At 39.8% G+C, this 23832-nt stretch overlaps 1 protein-coding gene across 2 annotated transcripts in view; it reads right to left on the bottom strand.

Moving 5' to 3' along the window:
* The window catches only part of OGFRL1 (opioid growth factor receptor like 1), an 84808-nt gene that overhangs the window by 24970 nt on the left and 36006 nt on the right, over window positions 1–23832 (bottom strand). For both annotated transcript variants that reach the window (XM_085576392.1, XM_085576391.1), the window contains exon 3: window positions 555–22832. In XM_085576392.1, the coding sequence (XP_085432518.1) occupies window positions 555–563 (9 nt within the window). In that variant the 5' untranslated portion in view covers window positions 564–22832. The remainder of the gene's footprint in view (window positions 1–554; window positions 22833–23832) is intronic.

The raw sequence follows: 23832 nt of genomic DNA on the forward strand, positions 1-23832 counted from the left end.
ATCTGACCATGGGGTGAGAACTAGTGATGGTTGATATGTTTGTGAGACATTTTGGGTGAGACAAAAACCACCAGAATAGAATAAAACATGTGAAAGTAGTCATCGTTAGCTTGGGGTATGAAAATCACAGAAAATGAGAAAAGTGATTCAAGCTGACAAAAAAAAAACCCCAAAACAACACAATAAAACACACCAAAACCAACAAAAATAACCAAACATAAACCAACCCTCAAGTATATCTCTGAAGTCTAGCTCAAATATTGAAAGGAGAAATGAGTTTCTCATGCAGCTTTGGATATATCTAAATGGTTGCTCAGAGTCAGGGGCAAAAAGTCAGGGGCAAAAAAAAGTGAAACTTCTAGGTACCAAAGCATTTAATCCTTAAGTAGCCATTTAAACTAGGTCTGATGAAGTACCTCTTTCTTCGTCTACTTTATAAAGGGAGCACAACTGACTTATGTGCATGAAGACACAAACACTGAAGGTATCTAAAGTCACCCAAGTGATTAATCTTCAGCACCTAGAAACATTTTCATTTACATGAGTTTATTCACCTTGGCCATGTGATGATGACTGACAAATTGGCTGCTTTAAAAGACTCTTGAAAAGCTCGGTCCCAGCAGGAGGGAAGGTCCACACTGCAGTGGTGCCACCTGGAAGTCACAGCATAACTCTCAGCACCCAACTTTTCTGCAATGAATAGCTGCTGAGTCTCCACAGATTTGCTCTATGGGGAATGAAGGAAGAGGGAGACTGCTACAGCAAGAAATTCAGAACTGTAACCTGACATCAGTGCTTTGAGGCTGCATCTATATTAGTGTTTTAGCCTGGACCAGAAGAGAGCAGAGCTTTTAAAGATAAGTTCCCAATTCTTTCCCCCTTCTGGGCGTTGGTTCATATTACTCATTCACACAGTCTCAGGAAACAGAAATATTATTTAGTTTAGATCAAATAAACTGGAAGATGGAGATCAGGAGTGTAACCAGTACACTCCAAATGCAATGGGCATTCAGCCCATGGGACCAGATTAGGACTATTCTGAAGAAAAAAAAAAAATCACTAAGTTTAGTAGTGTGGGTGTCAGATTCTCAGCACTGATTATTTTGTTCTTTAGGCCTGTCACTGGCTTGCACTACTTGCTAATGTATTCCAAAGTGAAGAGGATCCTGGAAGAGTCCATTGCTCCATTAACCACTGGAGGAGTTTGGAAAGATGAGATAGCTAATTTATTGTACTCAAAAGTTAATGAAACAAATAACCACCAAATGGACAGTGGACTAGTTTTCCAAAATTCAGTATTTTAACAAAAGAAACATCCACTAAGCAAAGGCAGAAACAAGTCTGGCACAAGGCCTAAGATAGTGAATTAACTGAGGATGTAAAATACCTCTTGATTACCTCTATCTATCAGATATGATCAATAAATTCAAAATACAAATTGGCCTTCTTACTGTTTACAGCAGTAGCTTCAGGGCTTCATCCAAGCATAAACTGTAGTAAACTAACCATGATTTTATTACCTACTTTAATGGCCACAAAAGAACAGGGCAAACTGCAAAACAAAGCACCAAGACCAATTCCAGAACGACTGATCTAGGTGCCTTATCCACAGATGGCAGGTTGCACCTGCTCCAAATGAAGCTTTCTCTACAAGCTCCAGTCTCTTCAGGGTCATACCTACTGCGGCATAGCCTTACCCATGGTCACTGTCCTTTAGAAGAAACCTTCTCCAACACAGCCTTACCCATGGCTGCACTCCCTCCAGGGGTGTGGCTGCTCTGCTGTGGGCTTATCCATGGGGACATTTCAGGTGCTCCAGCACAACCTCTTGCACTGCTACTGATGTTCAAGGTGTACCTGCTGTGGCCACCCAGGGATTGGCTGCCTCAGGGCAGACCTGTATCACATCCCCGACCATATGCCCGTAGGAGAAAACAGAATCAGGCTCACAGCCCACATCTGGTTGAGTAGGATGTTCGAGGAACTGAGTGGTCATTGCAGTAAGGCTGGAAATATCTACCATGTAGAAGGGAGAGGTGATTCACTCTCTCCAAAAAGCAGCTGAGGAGAGCAAGAACTGTTGCTAGTTCATAACAGGGTTCTCCAGAGACTGGGAGGCAGTGATGCAAGGGCAAATACCAGGCTTGGCCTCATGACAGTGCTTTTATCATAAGTTTCCCAGACATGGAAAAACAAAGTGACAACACAGAAAGCAGCAAAAGCAGAAAGGAGCCATTGACTTGCTCTGGAATTCAAAGTACAGCGAGAAAGGGAGAAAGTAATGGAGCAGGTAAGGCAGCACATCAGAGCTAGGAAGAGCAAGTACTAGCTTGCCAAGTAGCAGCTAAATATCTGTAACAGCTGTAAGCTCAGTCTAGCACACTCTGATCAAATCTGTTATCTTAAACCCCTGAAGCTCCACATCAGGTGCCAAAAAAGACTGTGGTGGGCTGACCCTGGCCAGCAGCCGAGCACCCACATAGCTGCTTGCTCACTCTGCCACTGCAGAAGGCTAGAGTGAGAAAACAGGAAGAACAAAACTGAGACAACTCATAGGTGGAGATAAAGATTGTTTAAAAAGTAAAGAGAAAAAAATCAAACAAAACCCACATCAACCAAAGGAAGTTAGTCTGTCACAACCTGCCACAGGTAGCCTGATGCCCATCCAGTCTTCAGACTGGCCACCTAGGAAGCTACCCCCTGTCCTTTCTTCTTCCTCTACCCTACTTGTTATTACTAAGCAAGATGCTATATGGTGTGGAACATCCCTTTGGCCAATTTGTGTCAGATATCCTGACTGTATCCCCCACCTCCTCACTGGTGGACTAAGAAAACCTTCAGGCTGGGCAAGCACTGCTAATCTGTGACCCACTGAAGTGTCACCTCTACAGCCTCAGCCATAAATGGTGCCATGTGAAGTGCTAAGAGTTAACTCCATCCCAGTTAATGCTCCAAGTGATCATTACAAGAATTGATTTACATGACATCTATGAGTGCCTTCATTGCTTCACTACCTTTAAGGTCTTTCTCATACAATCTATTTGCATGCTTTCAGGGAAGTTACAAAACCTGTTATCTTTCCTGTTAACAAATAGACACTTTTATTCTCGGGAGGAAAAAATTAGTAATTAGCATACCTAGTTCTTTTAGCATCTTTGTTTAGGCACTGAAACAGGCTGGCCAAGGAAGTGGCTGAGTCATCATCCCGGGAGGTGTTTAAAAGATGTGCAGTTGTAGCATTGAGGGACACGGTTTAGTGGTAGACTTGGCAGTGCTGGGTTAATGGTTCGATTCAATAATCTTAGAGGTCTTTTCCAACTGACATGATTCTAATCTTTCTGATTTTTAAAAGTTGATTTAGCATGTTTCCATGGTTACATTGGTGATTTTGGTTTTTTTTTAAGATAAGTAAACTCTGTCAATCTTCATAGTTTAATCCAAGTATGCATTAAAATGGAGTTTTCCTGAGTAGGCTACTCTGAGTTAAATTCTAGCAAAGCTGCTACTAAAGGATCAAAATAACTTTTATTTAAAAAAAACCCCAAAACCCAATGAAACAGGCAAACCCAACCAAACAAAACAAAACAAAAAAAACAACAAAAAACCCAACTTGCTCTGTAAAGCAGGCATGTCAAGGAAAAAATTTTAGAACAACTCCAACTTTATAACTATAAAATTGAAACTTTGTTGCACTGATTTTGTGACATAGCATAAAAACACCAGAAAGGCCAAATGTAACATTCTACATGAAACCACAAAAATTTGATTTTTACATACTCTGTACAAGACTAAAGGGACACAACGCAATACATCTCTTAATAACTGATGTTCCTTAAAACCTAAAATTTAAAATCAAACTTTGTGATTTTTGTCCCAATATATTCCAACTTTTCTCAAATATAATCAGACATTAATACTCTTGTATTCTCTCTGCATGGTAATAGAGACAATTCTGGTCCTCCATGGTAATCTCTGCTTATAATATGGCTTCACACAATAAATAATACTGCTTCTTCATTCTCTAACCCTTCCTATTCATTTGCAAAGGCAGTATACATTAAAATAACCAGGATTTTTTTTTTTACTGAAGCATTTATTTTACCCAAGAGTGGAAACATAAAAAATTATTGTTGCAAAAATTTAGAAAAATCATACAGGTTCAGCTGTGAACAAAAGTTACATCCTTCCTTATGTCTACTTTTCATAACAGCAGCATCACTCCCATTCTCCTTGTAAATGAACCAGTCATTGCTTGCATTAAACTAACATCCAGAGGTTTCAATCAAGGACTTATTGTTCCATGTCCCTGTACAAAGCCATGGCAAGCTCCTACCCTTACTTTGAGTGATACACTTGGGATCTCAGCTCATGTAGACACTGCTGCTAGTCACATAGCATATGGCAGTACAACAGCACTGTTCACCTGCAAAACTGCTCAAAACTAAGACAAAATGCAACCAAGTGATGTGAAAATTGACTACAGAGAGCATGGGAGGGTGGATGAGATGGGTAATTCTGAGAAGGCAATGTGCCTTAACTTTGGTGGGTTGCAAGCAAATGGTGCAGGACTTGGGGATGGATCGCTTGGGTTGGGCTTCGATCAGGCAGAGGTCTGTGAAATACCATCACCCATCCTGTGCAAGGCTATTCCCCTGCAGCACCTGCAGTGCACATCAGTACCAGAGCCCTGACCTGACGGCACAGAGTCTGGCTGCAGAGCTGACCCTACTGCTCCAGATGGAGGTGGGTTTGCCTGCTGCCGAGGCAGAAGGTTTGCAGCCAGGCTGACACCATCACAGGCCATAGAAATGCCCACAGCACTGCTCTACGAGGAGGAATTGTTCCTGCTGTACCTATTCCCTGCAAGGCTGAGTCACAGGGTACAAAGTGCAAAGACTGTGTTCAGTTTGATGTGACACACCTGACAAGGCATTCCAAAGAATACCACACTGACAAGGTGTTCAGGTAAATGGTTACCTAAAGAATTTAACTGAGAACATGCTGTGTAGGATCTCTGCCTACTCATCCCAGATAGTGAAAATCAGCTTTCTTCCACTCCCATATCAAGTTTTTTGTCTCCAGTGCAATATTACCTCTGCATGTATCTAGGCTGAGCATCCCCCCAACACTAAGCCATCTTTTCAGTTGCTACTCTTACACCAACACTTGAGTTACCCAAATGAAGATTGTACACCATGTTTGAAAGCTCTGATCAGACATCTTCAGTGTTAGCAGGGAAGAGAGCTGTGATTCAGTTGCCTGAGCTCAGGTGTTTGGTGACATTCACACAAGAACCACACTGCAAACAGGTATCGCTAAAAGAATAAAGGCAATCTAACCTTTCCTTACATATTAGAAATGTTACAAAACAGTCTTTTTTATGACAGCACAATGCAGTGTTTGCATAGTATCTCCATATCGAAATGTTCCAAAGTCATAAAACCGCAAAAATTCAACTGAAGTTAGACAGTTGCTAAGCTAAGGTTGGCATTATTCTGACCCAGGCTGACTGTATTCCCTGATGCATCTATACCCATCTGCTATTCTCCTTCTGTTGTGCCAAGATTATCCATCATTTGGGGCAGGGGAATATCTTTTATTTGGTGTCTGTTCAGGACTAAGAAATAGGTGCTACAAGAATACAAATCATCAGTAGCACAGTGGCTGTGATGATTTATTCTCCCCCCTGGCTTGCCTTGTCTGCAGGAGAACTGAAATCCTTGCATGCTTTTTATGAAGGGGCTTGTACTTTTTTTAACACTTGCATCTCCAATAGCTGGTGAAAACAATTCAAGATAATCAATGTATTAGAATTTATGGCTAAATATCAACATACTCAGCAGAAACACAACTACTGGTTACTTTCTCTACAGCAGGGACAGGTGGTGTCAGCTGCTCTTGTTAACCAAGGCCAATTGAAGGGGTAACAGGTATGTGATTGAGCAAACCAGGGGTAGGTTTTGCTCATGGCTTGAGCAGGTATGCCAGGAAACAGGCTGAAACAGTACAAGCTGGACTTCCACTGCAGAAGCTTTCTGCAGATATTTGTAATTACATCAGTAATTCTGCAAGAAGGAATCTCTCACAAGTCTGTTCTTGCTAAGAAAAGTGCAGTAGCTATGGTTACCCAGCAAACAGGGACAGGAGGCAAAGCTGAACCACTGCTCTGGGCACTGTACACCATTTTTAACATCAAAAGCCTAGTTTTAGCTTTCCAAATAGAACTATGAGAGCAGCCACCCACGTTCCCCATCACAGTGTGTTTGCATATATAACTATGTGGCTATGCATGTGTGGGTATACATATATAGATCTATAGTAGGATGACAGGATGACAAAGAGAACAAAAAAGGAGTCAGCTTTTAGATCATCATACAACTATGAAATTAGAAACGTACTCATAGACAACAATCTTGCACACTTGGTTAGTCAGCCTAGGATCAGCACCACAGGACTTTCCCTGGCAAACTTCTGTCTGCTACAGGGAGGAAATGTCTTCAAGTGTCTTCATTTGGCTCTGATGATTGCGAGGATTGCTCAAGACCTACAGGAAATTCCCTGGAAAGGAACTACGTCTACATTGTAGCCTAAATGCAATCATTCTAGAAAAATTTCCTTATTTAGGGTAATGTACATAAATAGTGCTGTAGTGTAGAAGCAGCAATGTGGAACTTAGCATATGCCATGGCCTGCCCTAAAAAACTGGGTAAATACTTAAGCAACTAGTCCACACTGAATTTCATTTAAAATGGCTTCACATAGTCATCAAGCTCATAAATGGGTGCTTGAGAGAGGGTGGGGATAGTTTTATGGGCTGCAGCCCTACTCATATAGTGGATTCCCCAAGCATGAACTCAGACCTGGCTAACTTCCTTTGTATCTTCAATGGAAATGACTTAAAGCCTTACCTATCTACCTGCTAGGAGTTTCCTCCTAAGCGGCAAGAGCAGGGCCTGCTTCACCTCCTTCCCTCCTGCTGTCCCATAGGCAGTCCCTGACACAGCAACAGATAAAGCACGCTGGACAATTAAGTTTCTGGGCTGTTCCTTTGTCTGGCTGTGCTTCAGTGCACACCTACAGTCTAACCATGATTTCATTAGCAGACCATGTAGGTGTGCACTCCGTGGCTGCAGTTCAAATTAGCCACCCATGTTTGCACTTCAGCCATGAGGAGTAAGTAGGCACCATCATCTCACTTGGCTCAGGCATCTCCTTATCACAAAACCCCTTTTATATACCAAGCTAGTTGTCTAGACTCCTTCTGTAGATTAGTTAAGTGTTTGATCTGTAAAGTTAGGTGAAATTAATCCCATCCCTTACTACATGCAATTTCCTGAAGGTGCCAACAGGCATGTTCTAGATGAACTAGTTCATCTCTGTGAGGCTCTTCAAAAGGACAACAGGACAGCTGTGGTTGTTTGGTAACAGAGCAGAGCCCTCTGCTTTGACACCAACTTCTAGATGAAACAGTGTCTAATATTTCTGAGACATTCTGGAGTCCAGTCAGGGCTTGTAGATGAGATGAGACTTCTGTGAGACCAGCATCTTTTTGGAACAGTAACTAGGAATTAGGAGGACAGCACCAGGGAATCTTGGCTAGCACTGGACACCTAATCACGTCTACCTGAGAGCTGGGGATGTGAACTACCTGTGAAGTCAATGCAGACACAGTTAATAGACCTGGAGAGTGATTCAGCTTGATCCACAACAGACACCATTGTAACCAATACACCCACACAAGGCTGGTAGGCAGGACACAGGCTTTTAAAGAATCTTCTGGAGCAGCAGCTGGAGGCTAGCAGGATTTGTAGTAAAAAACTGTGAGTAAAGATCTGAACTGAAGTCAACCAGAGATTCTTGTTGCTTCTGTAGGCTAGTACTGGAAAGTCACAGTAATTTAGAAGAAATTAAACTGGAGTATGTATCAACTTTCATCCATCCATCCATCCATTTCCAAGAAAGAGTAAGATTTAGTCTTCTAATTTTTTCTTCTATAAGGTCTTTCTAGACATTAGAGGCAGTCTTTAGTGTAGTTACATCTACACGGGCTGATCAGTGAGACGGGAGTCATGAGATACCAGTGCCCTTTTGAACTAGAAACAAAAAGCCAAACAGATTAGGGACTGTATTTGCTTGTGCTGGACAAGCAAGACACATCTTTGTCACGGGTAGAATGAACACAGTTTTAATACTTAATTACATGAAGCTTAAATCACTTACATTTGAAAATTTAGATAAAACAATATACATTTCATTTTAGGGCAGGAAGTTTCCCCAGAAAATTAGTTTCTAGCTTCTTTCAGCATGATCACAGGGTGAGCTTAGTTGTAATACAAACAAAATTATGGGAATTCAAACCCTGATTCTTTCCACCTATGAAAAAAATAAGGCTTCCAATATCCATACCTATACAGAAACCTCCTGCACTCATATAGAAAGGAAAGTTTTTCTATGCTATAAGTAGTTTTAAATCACACACATTTAAGAGAAGAATGCAGAGTAAAAAACAACACTACAGACACTGATAAGGAGTTTTATCTCAACTAACAGAGCCCAAGCAAAATGAATCACAGAAATTCTCTCATCCTGAGAAATTTATGTGTTTTATAATTCCCAAAGGAAACAATCACATCAGATAAAAATCTTTAGACCAAAATTAAAAAGAATAAAGCTGACAGAACTGCCTGAACTACCTATTTTAGCAGAGAGTTATTCGAAACTCAGCATAAATTGCCTCTTAATAATATTCATCATGCATGTGTTGTCCGTAAATCCAAGTAAACCTGTTTTTTTATACCTCTGTAGACTTTATTTTATTGCTTACTTGCTTAGTAAATTTTAACTAGGTATATTGGAAATGTGTTTAGACTGTCACCTGAAAAAGGTAAACTTCTATCACTCATTATGAGCCTGCTTTAAAATATCCAGTGCTTGGGGCTAAAGGCATGAGTTTACAAAGCTCAAATTATTGGTCAAAACATTCAAAAGATCCATCTTCAGAATATTTTGTCACATCACAGGCATCTCAGTAACTGTGCCTTAAAGTGCACTTAAAAGTTTTAACCAGGGGTAGTCAAGATCTTAGTGAGGAAGCACTGATAAATCTTTAATCCTCATCACTTCCACTTTTAATTTCAAGAGAGTATCTATAAATCTGAGCTGAACAGAAGATCTATATACACTAGCAGGTAATGACTTAACAATATTGTATGCAAAAGTTATAGTGAACAAATCAAATGGGCAGCAACGTATTATTGAGCTAAGAGATAATCGTTGTCAAATTCCAGCTGTTACACGTTTGTTAATTTCTATGTAACTTTTTCAGGAGACACTGTCCACTGAAAAACTGCAGGATATCATTTCACAGTGATAGAATATCCTGAGTTGGAAAGGCCCCACAAGAATCATCAAATCACAAGGATCACCCTGCACAGATCCATCCCCAAGCGTGCCTGAGAGCATTGTTCAAATACTTCTTGAACCCTGTCAGGCTTGGTGCTGTGATCACTTCTCTGGGGAGCCTGTTCTAGTGCCCAAACACCCCCTGGGAACAGATTATTTTCTAATATCCAACATAAACCTCCCCTAACACAACTTCAGGCCATTCCCTCTCCATGTCCTGTCACTGTCACTGCAGAGAAGAGATCAGTGCCTGCCCCTCCTCCTCCCCTCACGAGGACATTCTCACTGCCGTGAGGTCTCCCCTCAGTCTCCGCAAGGCTGAACAGACCCAGTGCCCTCAGCTGCTCCCCACACACCTTTCCCTCAAGGCCCTTCACCATCCTTGTTGCCCTCCTTGGACACTCTCTAATAGTTTAATGTCTTCTTACATTGTGGTGCCCAAACCTGCCCCCAGCACTTGAGGTGAGGCTGCCCCAGTGCAGAGCAGAGCAGGACAATGTCCTCCCTTGTCCGGCTGGAGATGCTGAGCCTGATGCCCCCAGGACAGGGTTGGCTCTCCTGCCTCCAGGGCACTGCTGACTCATGGTCAGCTTGTCATTGACCAGGACTCCCAGGTCCCTTTCACTGGTCTCCAGCAGCTTGTTGCCCAGCCCAAGAGCAGATGTTGAAACTTGACACGGTGGTTGACTGCCCATTTCTCTAATTTGTCAAGGTCTCCCAGCTGGGTGTCTCCGTCTCCAAGTCAACAGTTCCTCCTAATTCTGTATTGTTAGCAAAGTTCCTTAGTATTCCTTCAAGTTCTGCATCTGTTTGGTATACAAATTGTATGCAAGAGGTTTTGCAAATATATTTAGAATGTTAAATTTTTCAGTTCCTAGCAATTCAAAGAAATGCTTTAGAGATTAAGAATCTTTGAATCCCATAATCCCCTGGATCCTTCCGTTCCCTCCAGAATAGATGGATAAGCCTGGACTTCTTCCCAGCCCCATTATTACTAAAGAATGAAGAGCATTAATATTGCCAGAGCAAGACATGAGGAAACATGCAATACCTTCCATCAGGCATTATGAAATCCAATGTCACATGTCACAAAAATTTCCAAGCTATTTCACAGTGTTTTAACAAGCAAAAGAAAAATTAATTCACTGTTTAAAAAATGAAACACTCAAGTAGTCATTGTAATTAGTATTAAAATAGGATAGAGAATTCATGTAAAGTCTGACAATAGACTTTTATATGCCAGTAACGCACAGTAAATTACTTTTAAAAGACAGTTATTATTTCAAGTGTTCAAAAATTTCTGACAAGGGACTAATTAATAACATTGGTCTTATTAAAATGGACACTATTGTCTTCTAAAGCCTAATTTTGAAATTATCGTGAAATTTCAGATGCATTATGTTGTCTGATTTAAACTATATTTAACACTGCTTTGTTATTTAAAAATACAATTTGAAAGATAACAAGAACTAAATTTATTTGGCCTAAAGAGAAAATAATTAAAGAAGAGAACTAAATAACTATATAAAATATTCACAGAGAAAAAAGAGATTGAAAGGAAGATAAATATTTTCACTGGGATTAGTTGCACTAGTGTCAAGGGCTGAAAAAAAAAAAATTAAGCTCTGTATTAGGAAAAAGTACTTTTGAAGATGATAAGTTTGCCTGGACAGAGAGGAAACTGACTGATTTTCAAGTGAATCAGCCTGATCCCCTTCCTTTCCTCTCTCCTAGGCAGTTACAGAGGTTTCTTAAAGAGAAACAGTTGGTGTCTCTTATCTTTTCATGAGTCACTGAAGTTATTTGAATTGTCGACTACAAGACTGAATATTCTCAAGAGCTTTTCTCCTCTAATTTCACCCATTTCAGGGGTACCATTAGCCAATGGAGAGAGGACATCCTAGCTTCTAGATAACCTGCAGGAAAGTGTGCAGTCAGGTGAGGAACATAATGGAAACACTGTGTGGTACCTACAAATGTTCTTGGCCAGTGCCAGCTCTGAACCTACATGACAGAAGCCAGGTGGTATCCTGCATATCAGAGACATTAAGGTACCACTGTAGAGTAGGTTTTGAGAAAACAAATTATCACTGGACATGACTTTCAACTCAGTCCCTACGTGGTGGAGAGATACTCAGTATGGCACAATATTGGAATTATTCTTTAGCTTATATAGAAACACCCACAGTTAGTCCTTAAGGCATTTGTTTTCATTTACTGAGACTGTGCCTGCATATACGGCTACAAATTAATTGGGTCAATCTCTTATAAACACAATACAGTAAAATCTGTTGTATTAATTTATTTGTTTTGACTTAATACCATATTACTAGAAGGTCCATTGAGAAAATAGAAAATACTGCATACTTAAAAATGACTTGATTTTTTCTCTCTTCTCTGAGGGTCTCATAATTTCAGAGAGACTTTTCAGGAGAGAAGAGAAAGGGAAGGGAAAAGAGAAAGGGAAGGGAAAAGAGAAAGGGAAGGGAAAAGAGAAAGGGAAGGGAAGAGAAAAGAGGGAAAGAGAAAAAGGGAAAAAGGGAGAGGGAATCTGCAACTCCATGAAAATGTTTCTTCTATCTTGCATCCTTCATTATTATTTTGTTAAAATTTATGCTAGATCTTACACAGACAGGGTCTCCTTTTAAGTCTAGCTTCAGCCATGGTTAGATAACTTTGCAATAGACATTGCTGTTTCTGTTGACGGTGCTTTTTTTTGGTGGGTTTTGTTTTGTTTCATTTTGGGGTTTGTTATTTTGTTTCTTATTTTCAAAGTTCTTATAGTGACAAAGTTCTTATAGTGGCTGGATATATTATCACCTGGGACCAGTGGCCTGGTTGCAAACTTCTGAGCACTCCTAATCCTTGCATTCTCTTCGTTGCCTTGCACAGGTATCCAGATCTATCATAAACACTCTCCAAAGGCTGCTTAAAAGAAATGGGTGTTTCATTAGATCTGCTGTGCTGGCTGAGGGGTTGGCAGCAGTTGCCTCCAGCAGCAGACTGGAGGTAACAACCAACAAGCATGCAAGGCAGATCTCAGCATCACAGCAATTTCCACACCAGAGTATTGGTTTGGATCACCAGAGTACCCATGTCCAAAGTAGTTTGTATTATCAGAAATCAGACTTGGACACTCAAGTAATTAATCAGTCAAGCTCCTTTCTATGGATAGATATCAAATCCTCAGTGAGTGTCTGTGGATTTTTATGCTTCTCTTCTCCTAACTTCTTAACTACTTTAAGCATGATGTTTTGCTTGGGTTTCTTTGGTTTGTTTCTTATAGAACTTGCATTTACCATAAGCAGAGATGAGGACTGTGCAGCAAGTTGTTGCCTTTCAGAGGAGAAAAAATCAGGGCGCTCATTCCATAAAAAGTGAAATTAAAACCCAATTCTGTTCCTCCACCAAAGTTCTGGACGGTGAAATAAATATTCTGAACTGCAGATTTGACAAAATAGGAATTAAAACATCTTTCTTAATGGAAACAACCAAAACCAGTTAAATGGTGGTTGACCTAGAGCAATAAGCATCTATTAAAGCAGTAAATCAATTTTTATTCAAAATTCACCCTAGCTCTCTTTTCTACTCTACACCAGCTAGATTGAACTGCATACCAAAATCACTGTGTACTTTGTATTCTCTGAAGACAGGAGGCTAAAAATCTAAACATCACTAAGCTTCCTTTACAAGCATGCTTTTGGGGAGCATGCTTGAACACGCTTTTTAGAATTACAAGCATTCACTACTTCCCTGAACTTTGGATCAGGCCAAGACTACCTTGGCCAAGATGTAAAACCTAATGAATTGGCTCTCAAGACAGTCTTACAGCACGGATTTACATCTAAACCCACAGAGACTCTGTGGCACGTGACATGATTGCTCCCAAAGGGAGATGCTACTTCCAAGTTGTGCTATCAAGAAATATTCCCTGCCTTTGGCATAATTGTTCAGTAATATGCATTTTGTGTATGGAATAAAACAGAAATGCTGATGGGCCAGCTTTTATGGTTGCTGACACAAACTTTTTGAGCATAGCTGTATGAGATCTGCTGACACAAACCCTCTCCTTGAGAACAGCTGCAATTGCCTGCTGCTTTGAGAGGATGGGGAGTTCTTTTCTCCCTTTTTCTGCCTCCCGTGGTGAACTCCAAAATGCTAGCTATGCTGATAGGGATGAAGTATCCACCAATAGCTGGTTATGATATAGATGCAAACATACAAAAGACAAAGTCAGTTCTCCTCCTGTCTTCATCCTCCACTTGTCTTTCAGATTATTTAATGACCCCATGCTCAGCAGTATTTGAATAAGATGGACAGTTATCAAAAGTGCTCCAGTTAAAAGCTGAATACAGCACTATGCCTATTCCTCTAAACTGATATGCACTTGGGATAGGCAAAATTCCCACAAAGAATCAGATGCAAGGCAAGTTACTTGAAGGTTAGTGAGCATATTCACAGAGGACAAGTGCAGCTTGAGAGAGGGTAAGGCAGCAACATCCCAGGCTCTGCATTTCAGGGCACAGCTAGTGTTTAACTGTTTTAAAAGATACTCAAGGAGCCTCCCATCTCCCTGGTTCAGCACAAATAATTAAGAGCTTATGTCTCCCCTCATCAAAAACAAAATGCTTAAAGATAACAAAAGTATTTTGCTGCTTTAGGTCCTCAGTGGCTTGTTTGTGAGGATCTCAATGCTGAGAAGTCCCCCTTGAATGTAAAGGTGCATTTGGGTCTTGGAGGAACTGATGTATATTGCAAAGTCTTTCAGAGCAGTTGCCACCACAGAAGCCTCATTGTTTAATTTAGATGTCCTACAGCAATTACTGCCAAGCTGTGTCTGGGTTGATAAAGCAAACATTTTGCAACTCCAGATTTTCTTGACCATTTTATTGGTCTTAGAGTTGCCTTAGCATAGCACAAGGTCAATCTTCTGATTTCTAACCACCCTCTTACTCATGTTTCAAGCTCACAGCTCAAGCAGAGCTGGTCACTTCCTCAGTAAGTCCATACTCAGCTGCCAAGGCCTAAAGTGCAGCACTCACCACAAAAGTTTGATCCTGAGCAAAAGCATGAAGCTTCCTGTTAAAGAAATTAAAAACAAACAAACAAAAAAAACCCCCACACCACTCACCCCCAAAAATCCAACTGCACAAATGAAAACCTCATCATAATGATGAGTGACAATTAAAAAAAAATAATAAATCAGTATTTGTGTTGTAAGACACACTAAGAGCATGGCCCTCAGCCCGAGACAAATGTGTTTTCCCAATGTCTGCCACAAAAGTTGTGTGCCAGCAGACATGAGACACACACACAGAGCATTGCATTTCTGCATTCCCCCCTCTGCCCCCATTCAAATAAGGATGATTAGACTTTAAATAGCATATTCTCTGTCCAGTGAAACCCTTTGTGTTGCAGGCAGAAATCCACACAACCACACTGCTCAACTCAGTTGGTTGCAGACAGAAAGCTTAAGCAGACGGATAAAGTACTGACTGCACTGACAGACAAGTCAGCACATTGCACCTTCTTCTAACATCTATTAACAATCCTGACCTTTTCTGATAAGATGCATAAAAAGTGAAGCCATCGGCAGACTCCCCAGTACTCTGTCTTTATTTCCCAATTAAATTTTTCTATCAAAATGTCTATATATATATATCTTGAATTTCAGCATGGTGAAAATAGGAAAGAAACTGTTACTGAGCACTCCAGGCTTAAGAGTTGTCCTCTACTTTTCCTCAAATAAAACATTGCTCTTTCCTGCACCAAAGGAGTTATTTGGAGTCTCATACCATTCTTTGAAAGCCATCTCGGATGCTATAAAGCTATCATCTTGTCCTTTGTTGTCTTTCCTCAAAGAATTTTTCCAGAGTGTAGTGGGACAGAGAAGGTAGACTTGTGGAGTGACAAAAATAAATTGAAAAAAGCTAGCAAGATGTATGTGTGACCATTGCTAGCCTCTCTTGGCTGTGCAGCTTGCAGCTGGTGCTTCATCTGAAAACAAGTTTTGTGCTTTCACCTGGCTGGAAGATCTTACCCCTTCCTACCTCCAGAAATGGGGAGACAACTGACAAAAAATAAATTCCTGAAACCTACAGACAAATAATATCAACACTGAGTTACACAGATGCTGGCACATTAAGGAGAATTTTACAAAAGCAAGTCTTGTCCTTTCTGCAAGCTGTTGTAAGCATCTCTGCCTCAAAACTCTCCAAAAATAAGCCAAATCTGCTATAATTCACAGACTTGCTACTGGAAAAAAAAAAAAAATCAGACTGCTTTAACTATCTATTGCCTAAATCCTAAACAAGCAAGGAGACAGAGCAGAGTACAGTATTCACCTTGAAGCAAATAACTTTTCTTGTCCTGAAACAGAAAACAGGAGTTATTAAGCTCATGTCCCGCTCATTAAAATTTGACCTTTATTACTACATCATTACTTCCAATTATTGCCTGTTTCTCCTTAAGGCAGTTTAAGGCAGTTACCTCATGTATTTGAGCCAAAGGATGAGTCCCTTGGCTGATGAAGGTTGTGTGGTAGCTGGGCAATGGCAGAGGAGGCTGGCTGGCTGCACCTGACTGTGCCTTGAGACAATAGGTCCCATGGATGACTGAGGAAACAATTTCATTTCTTTTAATTCCAAGGAAAAAGGTGATTTTCAGCCGAATGGAGAACATTGCTGAGGGAGAGTAGTAAATTTGCATCCTACCAGACCAGTAGCATCACCGAAGACTGGTTTATTATTATTATTGTTTAAAATTCCAGAGACAGCAGGGGTAGGCCCTGCCTCTGTTCAGTCCTGCAGCCTCCAGTGACAAAAAAAAAAAAAATCCCCAAACATAGATCCATGTTATTAAACTTATTTTCTGCTGTTCTCACAACCCTGCCTCTGGTCCTTTGGTATCAGCCACCCTGGGGACCAGAAGGGACGTGGACAGCTCCTGTCCTTTACCACAGCACTGGATGAACCTTACAGAGCTACCTCTAAAACCCTACTCCAGAGGAGGATGAAGTTTAAAGGAACAATATCAGAAGGGCATAACCCCATCTGCTGAACATTGATCTCCACAGGTCTGTCAGCATCAGCAAGGATCAAATTGTACCCTTTGCCCTTCTGAAAAATGCCTCTCTACTTTGTGCAAGACCAGCCCTTGATTGACCCTTTCCTAAGTCTTCCTTTCCCACATAAAATTTGTATCTCAGATGTAACTCGATGCTTCTATAATTAAAGAAATGAGAAATTAGGACGACTTAATTTGAAAAATATACTCCGAAGCAGGCTGAATGTCAAGGACTTCATAGTGTACAAGAACTGTATTTAATTTCAATACTTGCTTTCATTTTTGAATCAAGTAAGAGACATGTGGATTTCAGTCTCCCACATCCCACTTGAGTCCCAGTGCCTGTGCTGCAGGTCTGCCTTCTCTGTTCACACAAACCAGTCTGGATTCAAACACATTTCTCAAAAATTCTTTCAAAGTAGAAAATATTTCCACAAAAAGACTTTGTTTTCAACATACTGTCAAGAACTTGTCTCTGCCTAAAGTCTGTTAGTATTAAAACAGAGTGCATTTCAAAGACAGTGGGTGATACAAATATGAAACTATTTCAAAGCCCCTGTTCTACTCACAGAGACATCCTGGAAAGCTGTCTCAGAATAAGCCCATGTACAGGCAAGTCCCCTGAGCCAGGCCACAAAGGTCTCAGTTCAAATCCTCTTTAGAAGAGCAGAAAACTGAAAAGCCCTAGATTGCTAAACCATGTGAACTATTCCTACTGGTGACAGCCATATGCATTTTTCCATATTTCTGGTTAATCTGAAGAAAAATCTATTTAGACAGTCTTGTGAAGTTTCTTTTGAGTTTAGCAAGGGTATCAGAGGGGAAGGCTTTGAGGAAGCAGACCCCCAGTCTACTGCTGCTACCTGGCTGGGTCTTGCTCTGTACAAGCCTCAGAGCACACAGTCTGTGACACACTCTCTCACATACTGCAGAACTAATTGCTGGTTTAGTACCCACTCACAAAAGCCCACAAAGACCTCACCAAAAATCTCTGCAAAGCACAGAAATCTTCACTCAATCAAATCCTTACTCTTCCTGCTTCCCTAGGCACAAATACAGATGAGAGAGAGAGAGACAGAGAGAGAGGAAGGTAGTAAAACCAGCCTAATGCTGCTTTAAATGATTCCAGCAATATGAAACAGATCAAAAGAACACTATGATCTACTAAAAAAGGAAAAAACATAAAACAAAACATCCAAACACCCAAACACAAAACCAAAATATAAAAAATCCACCCAACAAACCAAAACCCAGAACTACTTCCCACAGCAATCAAGAAATCATTGTGAACTTTTGTGCACCTAAAATCCACATACTTTTTTCAGATTGCTTAAACTGGGAGATGATGATCATCTACTTTTCCTGTCATTTCAGACTGAAGTGCGAAATAGAAATGGCATTTTCTTACAATACTCAAAATAAGTCTTGTTTTTATATTGCATACTGCAATTGGAAATGGGAATACATTATATTGCTTTAAAGGTAATTACTTTGCTTACTGTAAACAGTGCATTTGGCATACTACATTTGAGCATGCAGAAATACTCAAACCAAATCCATGTATATGTATTTTCAAGTATGAAGCAACACTTTTCATCTCCCACCTCTGCATTTGAACAAATTTGTTCTATTGTATGTATAAAAACCTTATACTTGTCCCTAAAAGACTTTAACTCAGTTCAAGTCTCTGTGCCAGACCTCTTTCTGCCAAGAACCTGGAGTTTCCTTTCTGGCTGCAAATAATTATTCTGTTCCTGTAGAGAAGGATGTAAATCCATGCTGTTCTCCATTTAGATTTATCTCTAGAAATTTCATGGAGACCTTAGGGGAAAACCTTCCATTCAGTTTATCTCTGGGGTTTCCTGAACTGACAGTTCAGACATCAATTTGTCTTTAATACTCCTAATTTCTGATGTTTTTTTCTCCCCCTCTTGGAAAAGCTCAGCAATTAATAGAAAAATCTTACCAGGTATTTTCAATCCAACTACTTTTGTTTTCTGAGTTTCAGTCCTGCTCCTCCTCTCCTATTCTAAGCCATGTGACACGGCAAGTTCACATAGCTCTAACCAAATCTCCAAACTAAAGGACAGCAAAGTCTCACTGAAGAGCATTTGGCCTAAGACACTCCTCCAACTCTGCAGGAGAGGAAAAACCTTTAAGTATAGGTGAAAAGGCACTGTCAGAGAAGGCTGGCCACTGGAAGTATCAGAAAATAGATCTGTCTTAGCAGTAGAGCTTGTCTCTCGAGGCACAGAGTCACCAAGCTCCCCTCCGGTTACCTGCTAAGATTTTTTAGAGCATGCAAACTTCAGCAAGGCTAATCACAAAAGGCAGCTGATAGTCTCACTTTCAACAGGGAAAGTAGGTAATAGACACCCTCTGAAGAGCCCCTTCCAGGGATCCAAAGGGCCAGGGTCCCCAGGAATCAACCTGACATGAGTAACTGTGGGACTTCTCATGAATGTCAGGACTTCAGCAAAGAATGAACAAATTTGGTCACTCCTGCTTTTGCAAATCTATACCCTGTGACACACAGGGTACCCTGCTCTGAGTGGCAGAGACTACTAGGTTAATTTTAAAAGCTTTATGTTGCACACAATTACCCCAAGGCAGTAAAACATGATCTATCTCAATTTAGATTTGATTTGCTCTTTCATGCAGGCACAAAGCATATTGTAGCTTTTAATCAATTAAGAGTCCTAGGATCATTGAATTATTTAGGTTAGAAAGACCTTTAATGTCATCAAGTCCAACCATAAACCTAACACTGCCAATTCCAGTACTAAACCATGTCTCCAAGTGCCACACTTACACATCTTTTAAATACTTCATATTAAACTCAGCACAGTCAAGCAGCAAGATCTTAATTAGCAGCTCCATTAATATATTTATGCTGTGAGTATGGTCACATACAAGAAAAAAAATTACCACTTTGCATATCTGTACTTTGTGAACTAAGCATAAAATCTGGTGGCATCCCAATGTCCTTCAACAACTTTGCAAGACAGGCAAGTTGCACAAAGTTCAACTACAAAGCTCATAGCTATACAGAAGTATATATTTCTAGCCAAGCTACAGAACATAAATTTCATAGATCCTGAAATTATTTCAATTTGTCAACATCAACCTATTCTTTGCCCATCAGAGATGAGTTATTTTAACAGCACTTTTTCAAAACACCTGAGCCAGCAGATGCTGTAGGCTATACAGAAACAACTGGAGAAATGCAGCCTTCAGATGATGGAAAGTCCAGAAATCCTTGGTTGATGACAATACCCAATGTATTCCTCATAAACTGAATAATGAAACAAGGTCAGCTGGACACTCCCATAGCTAAAAATATACCCAGGGTCCCAAAGCAGGGTGAGGATGGCTTGGAGCCAATTTCCATGGGGCAAGAACGGGGCAGATCTCACTCCCTCAGCTGGCCAGTACAAACTGTGGCTGCCCTACAAGCACACACTCTATAAACCATTAGAAGTTCTGTATGCCCTCTTCTCACCCCCTGGAGGACACAGCATCACTACAGAAGCACAAGGAGGAGCTCTCGGCAGCCTTTACAATGACCCTGAATTAGGTCTGTAACATCCTTTCTGCTCCCCTAGCAAAACAATCAGGTAATGCAATCTAAATCACAGGAAAAGCTGGAACACGAGACACCAGCTTGAGAGGGCAACATTTTAAAAAACATGCTTTATTGCAATTGATGAACCATGTGGGGTTCTGTCTTTACAGAGGAAGGGTCATCCTTTTTATGGAGAAAGCAGGGAGTCTGTCTAAAACCAGGATTAGAGCCCAGCTCCCTGCAGTATTATTTTAACAATTTAATAACGGCACCAAGGAAGCAAACAAAAATCCCCTATTAACTTAACCAGGAATAAAGCTGGATCTTCTTGTAAAGTAGAGTCAGCATTGCTAACATATGACTTATGCAATACAGCCTCACTCTTTTCTCCTTTTTGAAGAGTTACATAAGGTATAATTTAGCTATCATATTACACTATTTAAAATAAGCAAGACCTCAGTTTTGTAGTTATAGACTGCACTGCTCAGCTGAGGTTTGTTTATTCTATAAACCGTTTGCTAGAAAAGCATATTTTCATTTAATTCATGCTAACATCCTTAAAACCAAAGGTCAAAAACAAGGAAACAACAGCTTAACTATAGCTAAGTAGGTCTTGGATGGAACCCAGAACTGACAAGAACCAAAATCCTCACAAGAGTAACAAACTTCAGCTTTGGCATTTTATTTGATTAAATCAGTTTACTTGGAAAGTTTTTTTAAAAACTGAACCTGATTTTGAATAAAACCTGAATCAAACAAAGTGTTTGATCAGATTTTCAGCTAATGTATTTTTAAGCTGTAAAAACATTTGTTTGCATATGAATGAATATTTGTACTGCAGATGTTCCACACCTGTTTGCATTTTGCAGAAGTTCAGTCACTTTTACATGTTTTATCTCAATCACAGCACAGAGAAAACTCAGATCTAGAACTCCATCTCTCATTTAGGGCAATTATGATTGAAGTCCACATAATGTGGTTTTCTTTTTCTTCACTCAAAGCAAGCACTTTTTTCTTTTTCAATTTTGGTACAGGTCTTCAAAGTAGAATAGCTTGTCATATATTTTAAATTCTCCTGTCCTGAATTAGAATCAGTGACAGTGAGATTTACTGCATAAAACAGAACTCGACTTCTGTACAAGCATTAAGGGAAATTACAGCTTTCTTTCACTGCATAATTAAGGACGTGTTTACACTTAAAATCAACATTACTTTTCATCCTTTGGATGACAAGTCAATTACCTCTTGTCCCCTTTCACCTCTCATTTCCCTCACCAGCAGCTCTTTGAAACTTTTAATACAATATTTTTCTAATATTTCACTTGTAAATTTCAAGTTCAGGTTGCAATCTCAGTACAAGCAACAGCTCTGCCTGAGTACTCCAATACATTTTTTCTTCCTTCCCACAGTCACATAGTCCCTATATTACCAAATGTAATGGGTGTTTGATGGTTACCTTGAAGGAATACATAACCAAAAATGTAGCTTAAAAATCCAAACAAACCAAAGCAAAAGTTTAGAAACATGATAACAAGAACTGTCCTTTTCCTCATAACAAAAAAACCAAATAATAGAAACACAGTCAATGTAGCATGTTGACCATAACAGGCAGGATTAATATTGTCCAGGGTGGTGCCAAGAATCACTTGCAACAAGCCGTTTTTGCATCCTGGCAGAACCACCCTTCAAGAAAAAAAGCCATGCCTACAATCAGCAACTTCCCAGAGATGACTTGTGGGGGTAGCTATCCAGATTACCTCTCCATGGACCCAATCCAAAACTTATTACTGGCAACAGGCTTTTGAAGCAGCCCTGTTACATTTTTTTCCACAATGGAAAAACTCTGTATTTAATTGATAGACTGGAAAGAATCTTCAACTCTTTGAAGTATGGGATTAACAAGAGAAAAGGACATAATGTTTGCCTTTAGCTTGGCAAGCAATACCTCAGAGGGAAAAAAACCTCTGTGATCTAGAAATGATGCAATTTATACAGTACTCAATACGGTGCAGGTACATCAGAAGATGCCTTAACAAGTAAAGGTCCAGAGACAGCAAGACTACCAGTTGCTCCCTTTTAGCAACACAATTTAGTTAGACTTTACCAACCAATCTTTTAAGGAGAAGCATAAGTGAAGTTCAAAGAATGAAACATTTTCATTAAAACAATTTATTCTGAATTTATTTTAGCACCATGGTTGCAATTGTCTTCAGACAGCATTAACAGAATAATTTAATTTAAAATATTCAAAATCCTATAATTTCATTATTTTATTGTTTTAGGACTACATAATCTATTCAAAATAAATGCTGTTTTTCTTCTTCAGGAAAGCGACCGTATTTGAAGGAACTAGGACTTTCAGTAGCATTTCAGGCCACTGGACAATGGTGGAGTAAGCAGCTGATCTACATAAAAGATGTTTTGCTTATTTAGTTTTCAATAAGGTCAAGTCACTGAATTAGTTTGCAGTTTAAACAAATCATGTCAGTACAAAAGCCAGAAAAAATGTACAACAAAGTTGGGAGTATTGGAGTCTTATACTGATGAAACTGAAGATGGAATTTCATTATTCAATGCACAAGTAAGTAATATTAAATATAGAGAAGTATTTTCAATTGACACAAAATAATGACTCCAAACCCAAAGCATGCCTACATAAAAATAATATACAAACCCACATCTCAGAAATTCAGGAAGTTATCTCCTTCAGGAGGTTATCTTTCCCAGACAGCAGTCTACAATCAGTATTGTGATGCAGTGAAGGAAACAACTGTGCTCCATCATCCCCAGAAATCTCTCTCTGCCAAGGGAACCATGTGTATTTTAGGAAATGCTACCCCCTATCGTCTGACTAGTCTGAACATCTAACAGCTCAAAACAATCATTTTCAGGGGTTAATTCTGCTTTTCTTGGAAATTACTAAACAAATCATAAGTCTTTTTACTCATCAACTTAGTCCTTCACTACAGCACTGTGACCCTGCCTTTCCCTCTTACTGCTTCTTCCAATAGGAAAGCAACCCAGTCCCTGAAAAGTAATTCTTACTTCAAAAACTGACTTTTTAAAGTTATGCATAAAAGTTTGAATTCCTTTTTTGTCCATTTTGTGTAAGTACTACTTCAAATCCTTACACATTCTCTTACCTGTTTTCTTTCCACTCCCACCCCTTTCCAAACCCTGAAACTTAAACTCTTCTAAAAGCCCTTATTTCAAAGATTTTATATTTAAATGTCTTTTCTAAGAAGCTGAAGCAGCAGGATCTGAAAACATAAGAATGCTATTGCAAAAGAAACTAGACAGTGATCTTTGAGCACACAAAAGATGCCCCTTCCCCATAAAAAAAGAAAAAGTGAAAAGAGGGAAACAACATTCTTTCTTCCTGCTTAAGAAAAGCTGCAGGACTCACTTTAAGAGTATTTAGGACCATACCAGCAGAATATTAGATTTAAAAGGAAAATTATTTTTTCAGCTTATTCTACGTTTAAATTGAGTTCTAGTTGGCTTACAGCATATAGAACGAAAGAAACACAAGGAAGAAGAGAAAGATTGCCACGAGAAAGCACGAAGTATAATACAGTCTGGGGAGCAAGTGGTAGGGAACACCAAGTGGAAAACATTAAGGTATAAGACATTTGTACCCTAATTTACTTTAGAGTTGGAATTGATGCTGAAACCTCTGATTTTCTTTGAAAAGAAACTGAATTCCTCTACAATCTTTTTGTCTTCTAACCTCTGTTTCTAGCTCTTTTGGGTAGAAAACGATAATTGAGTAGATCTTAGAAAAAAAGTACCAACCATTT

The sequence above is a fragment of the Lonchura striata genome, chromosome 3, assembly GCF_050655825.1.
Source record: "Lonchura striata isolate lonStrDom1 chromosome 3, ASM5065582v1, whole genome shotgun sequence".
In the NCBI taxonomy this organism is placed as follows: domain Eukaryota; kingdom Metazoa; phylum Chordata; class Aves; order Passeriformes; family Estrildidae; genus Lonchura; species Lonchura striata.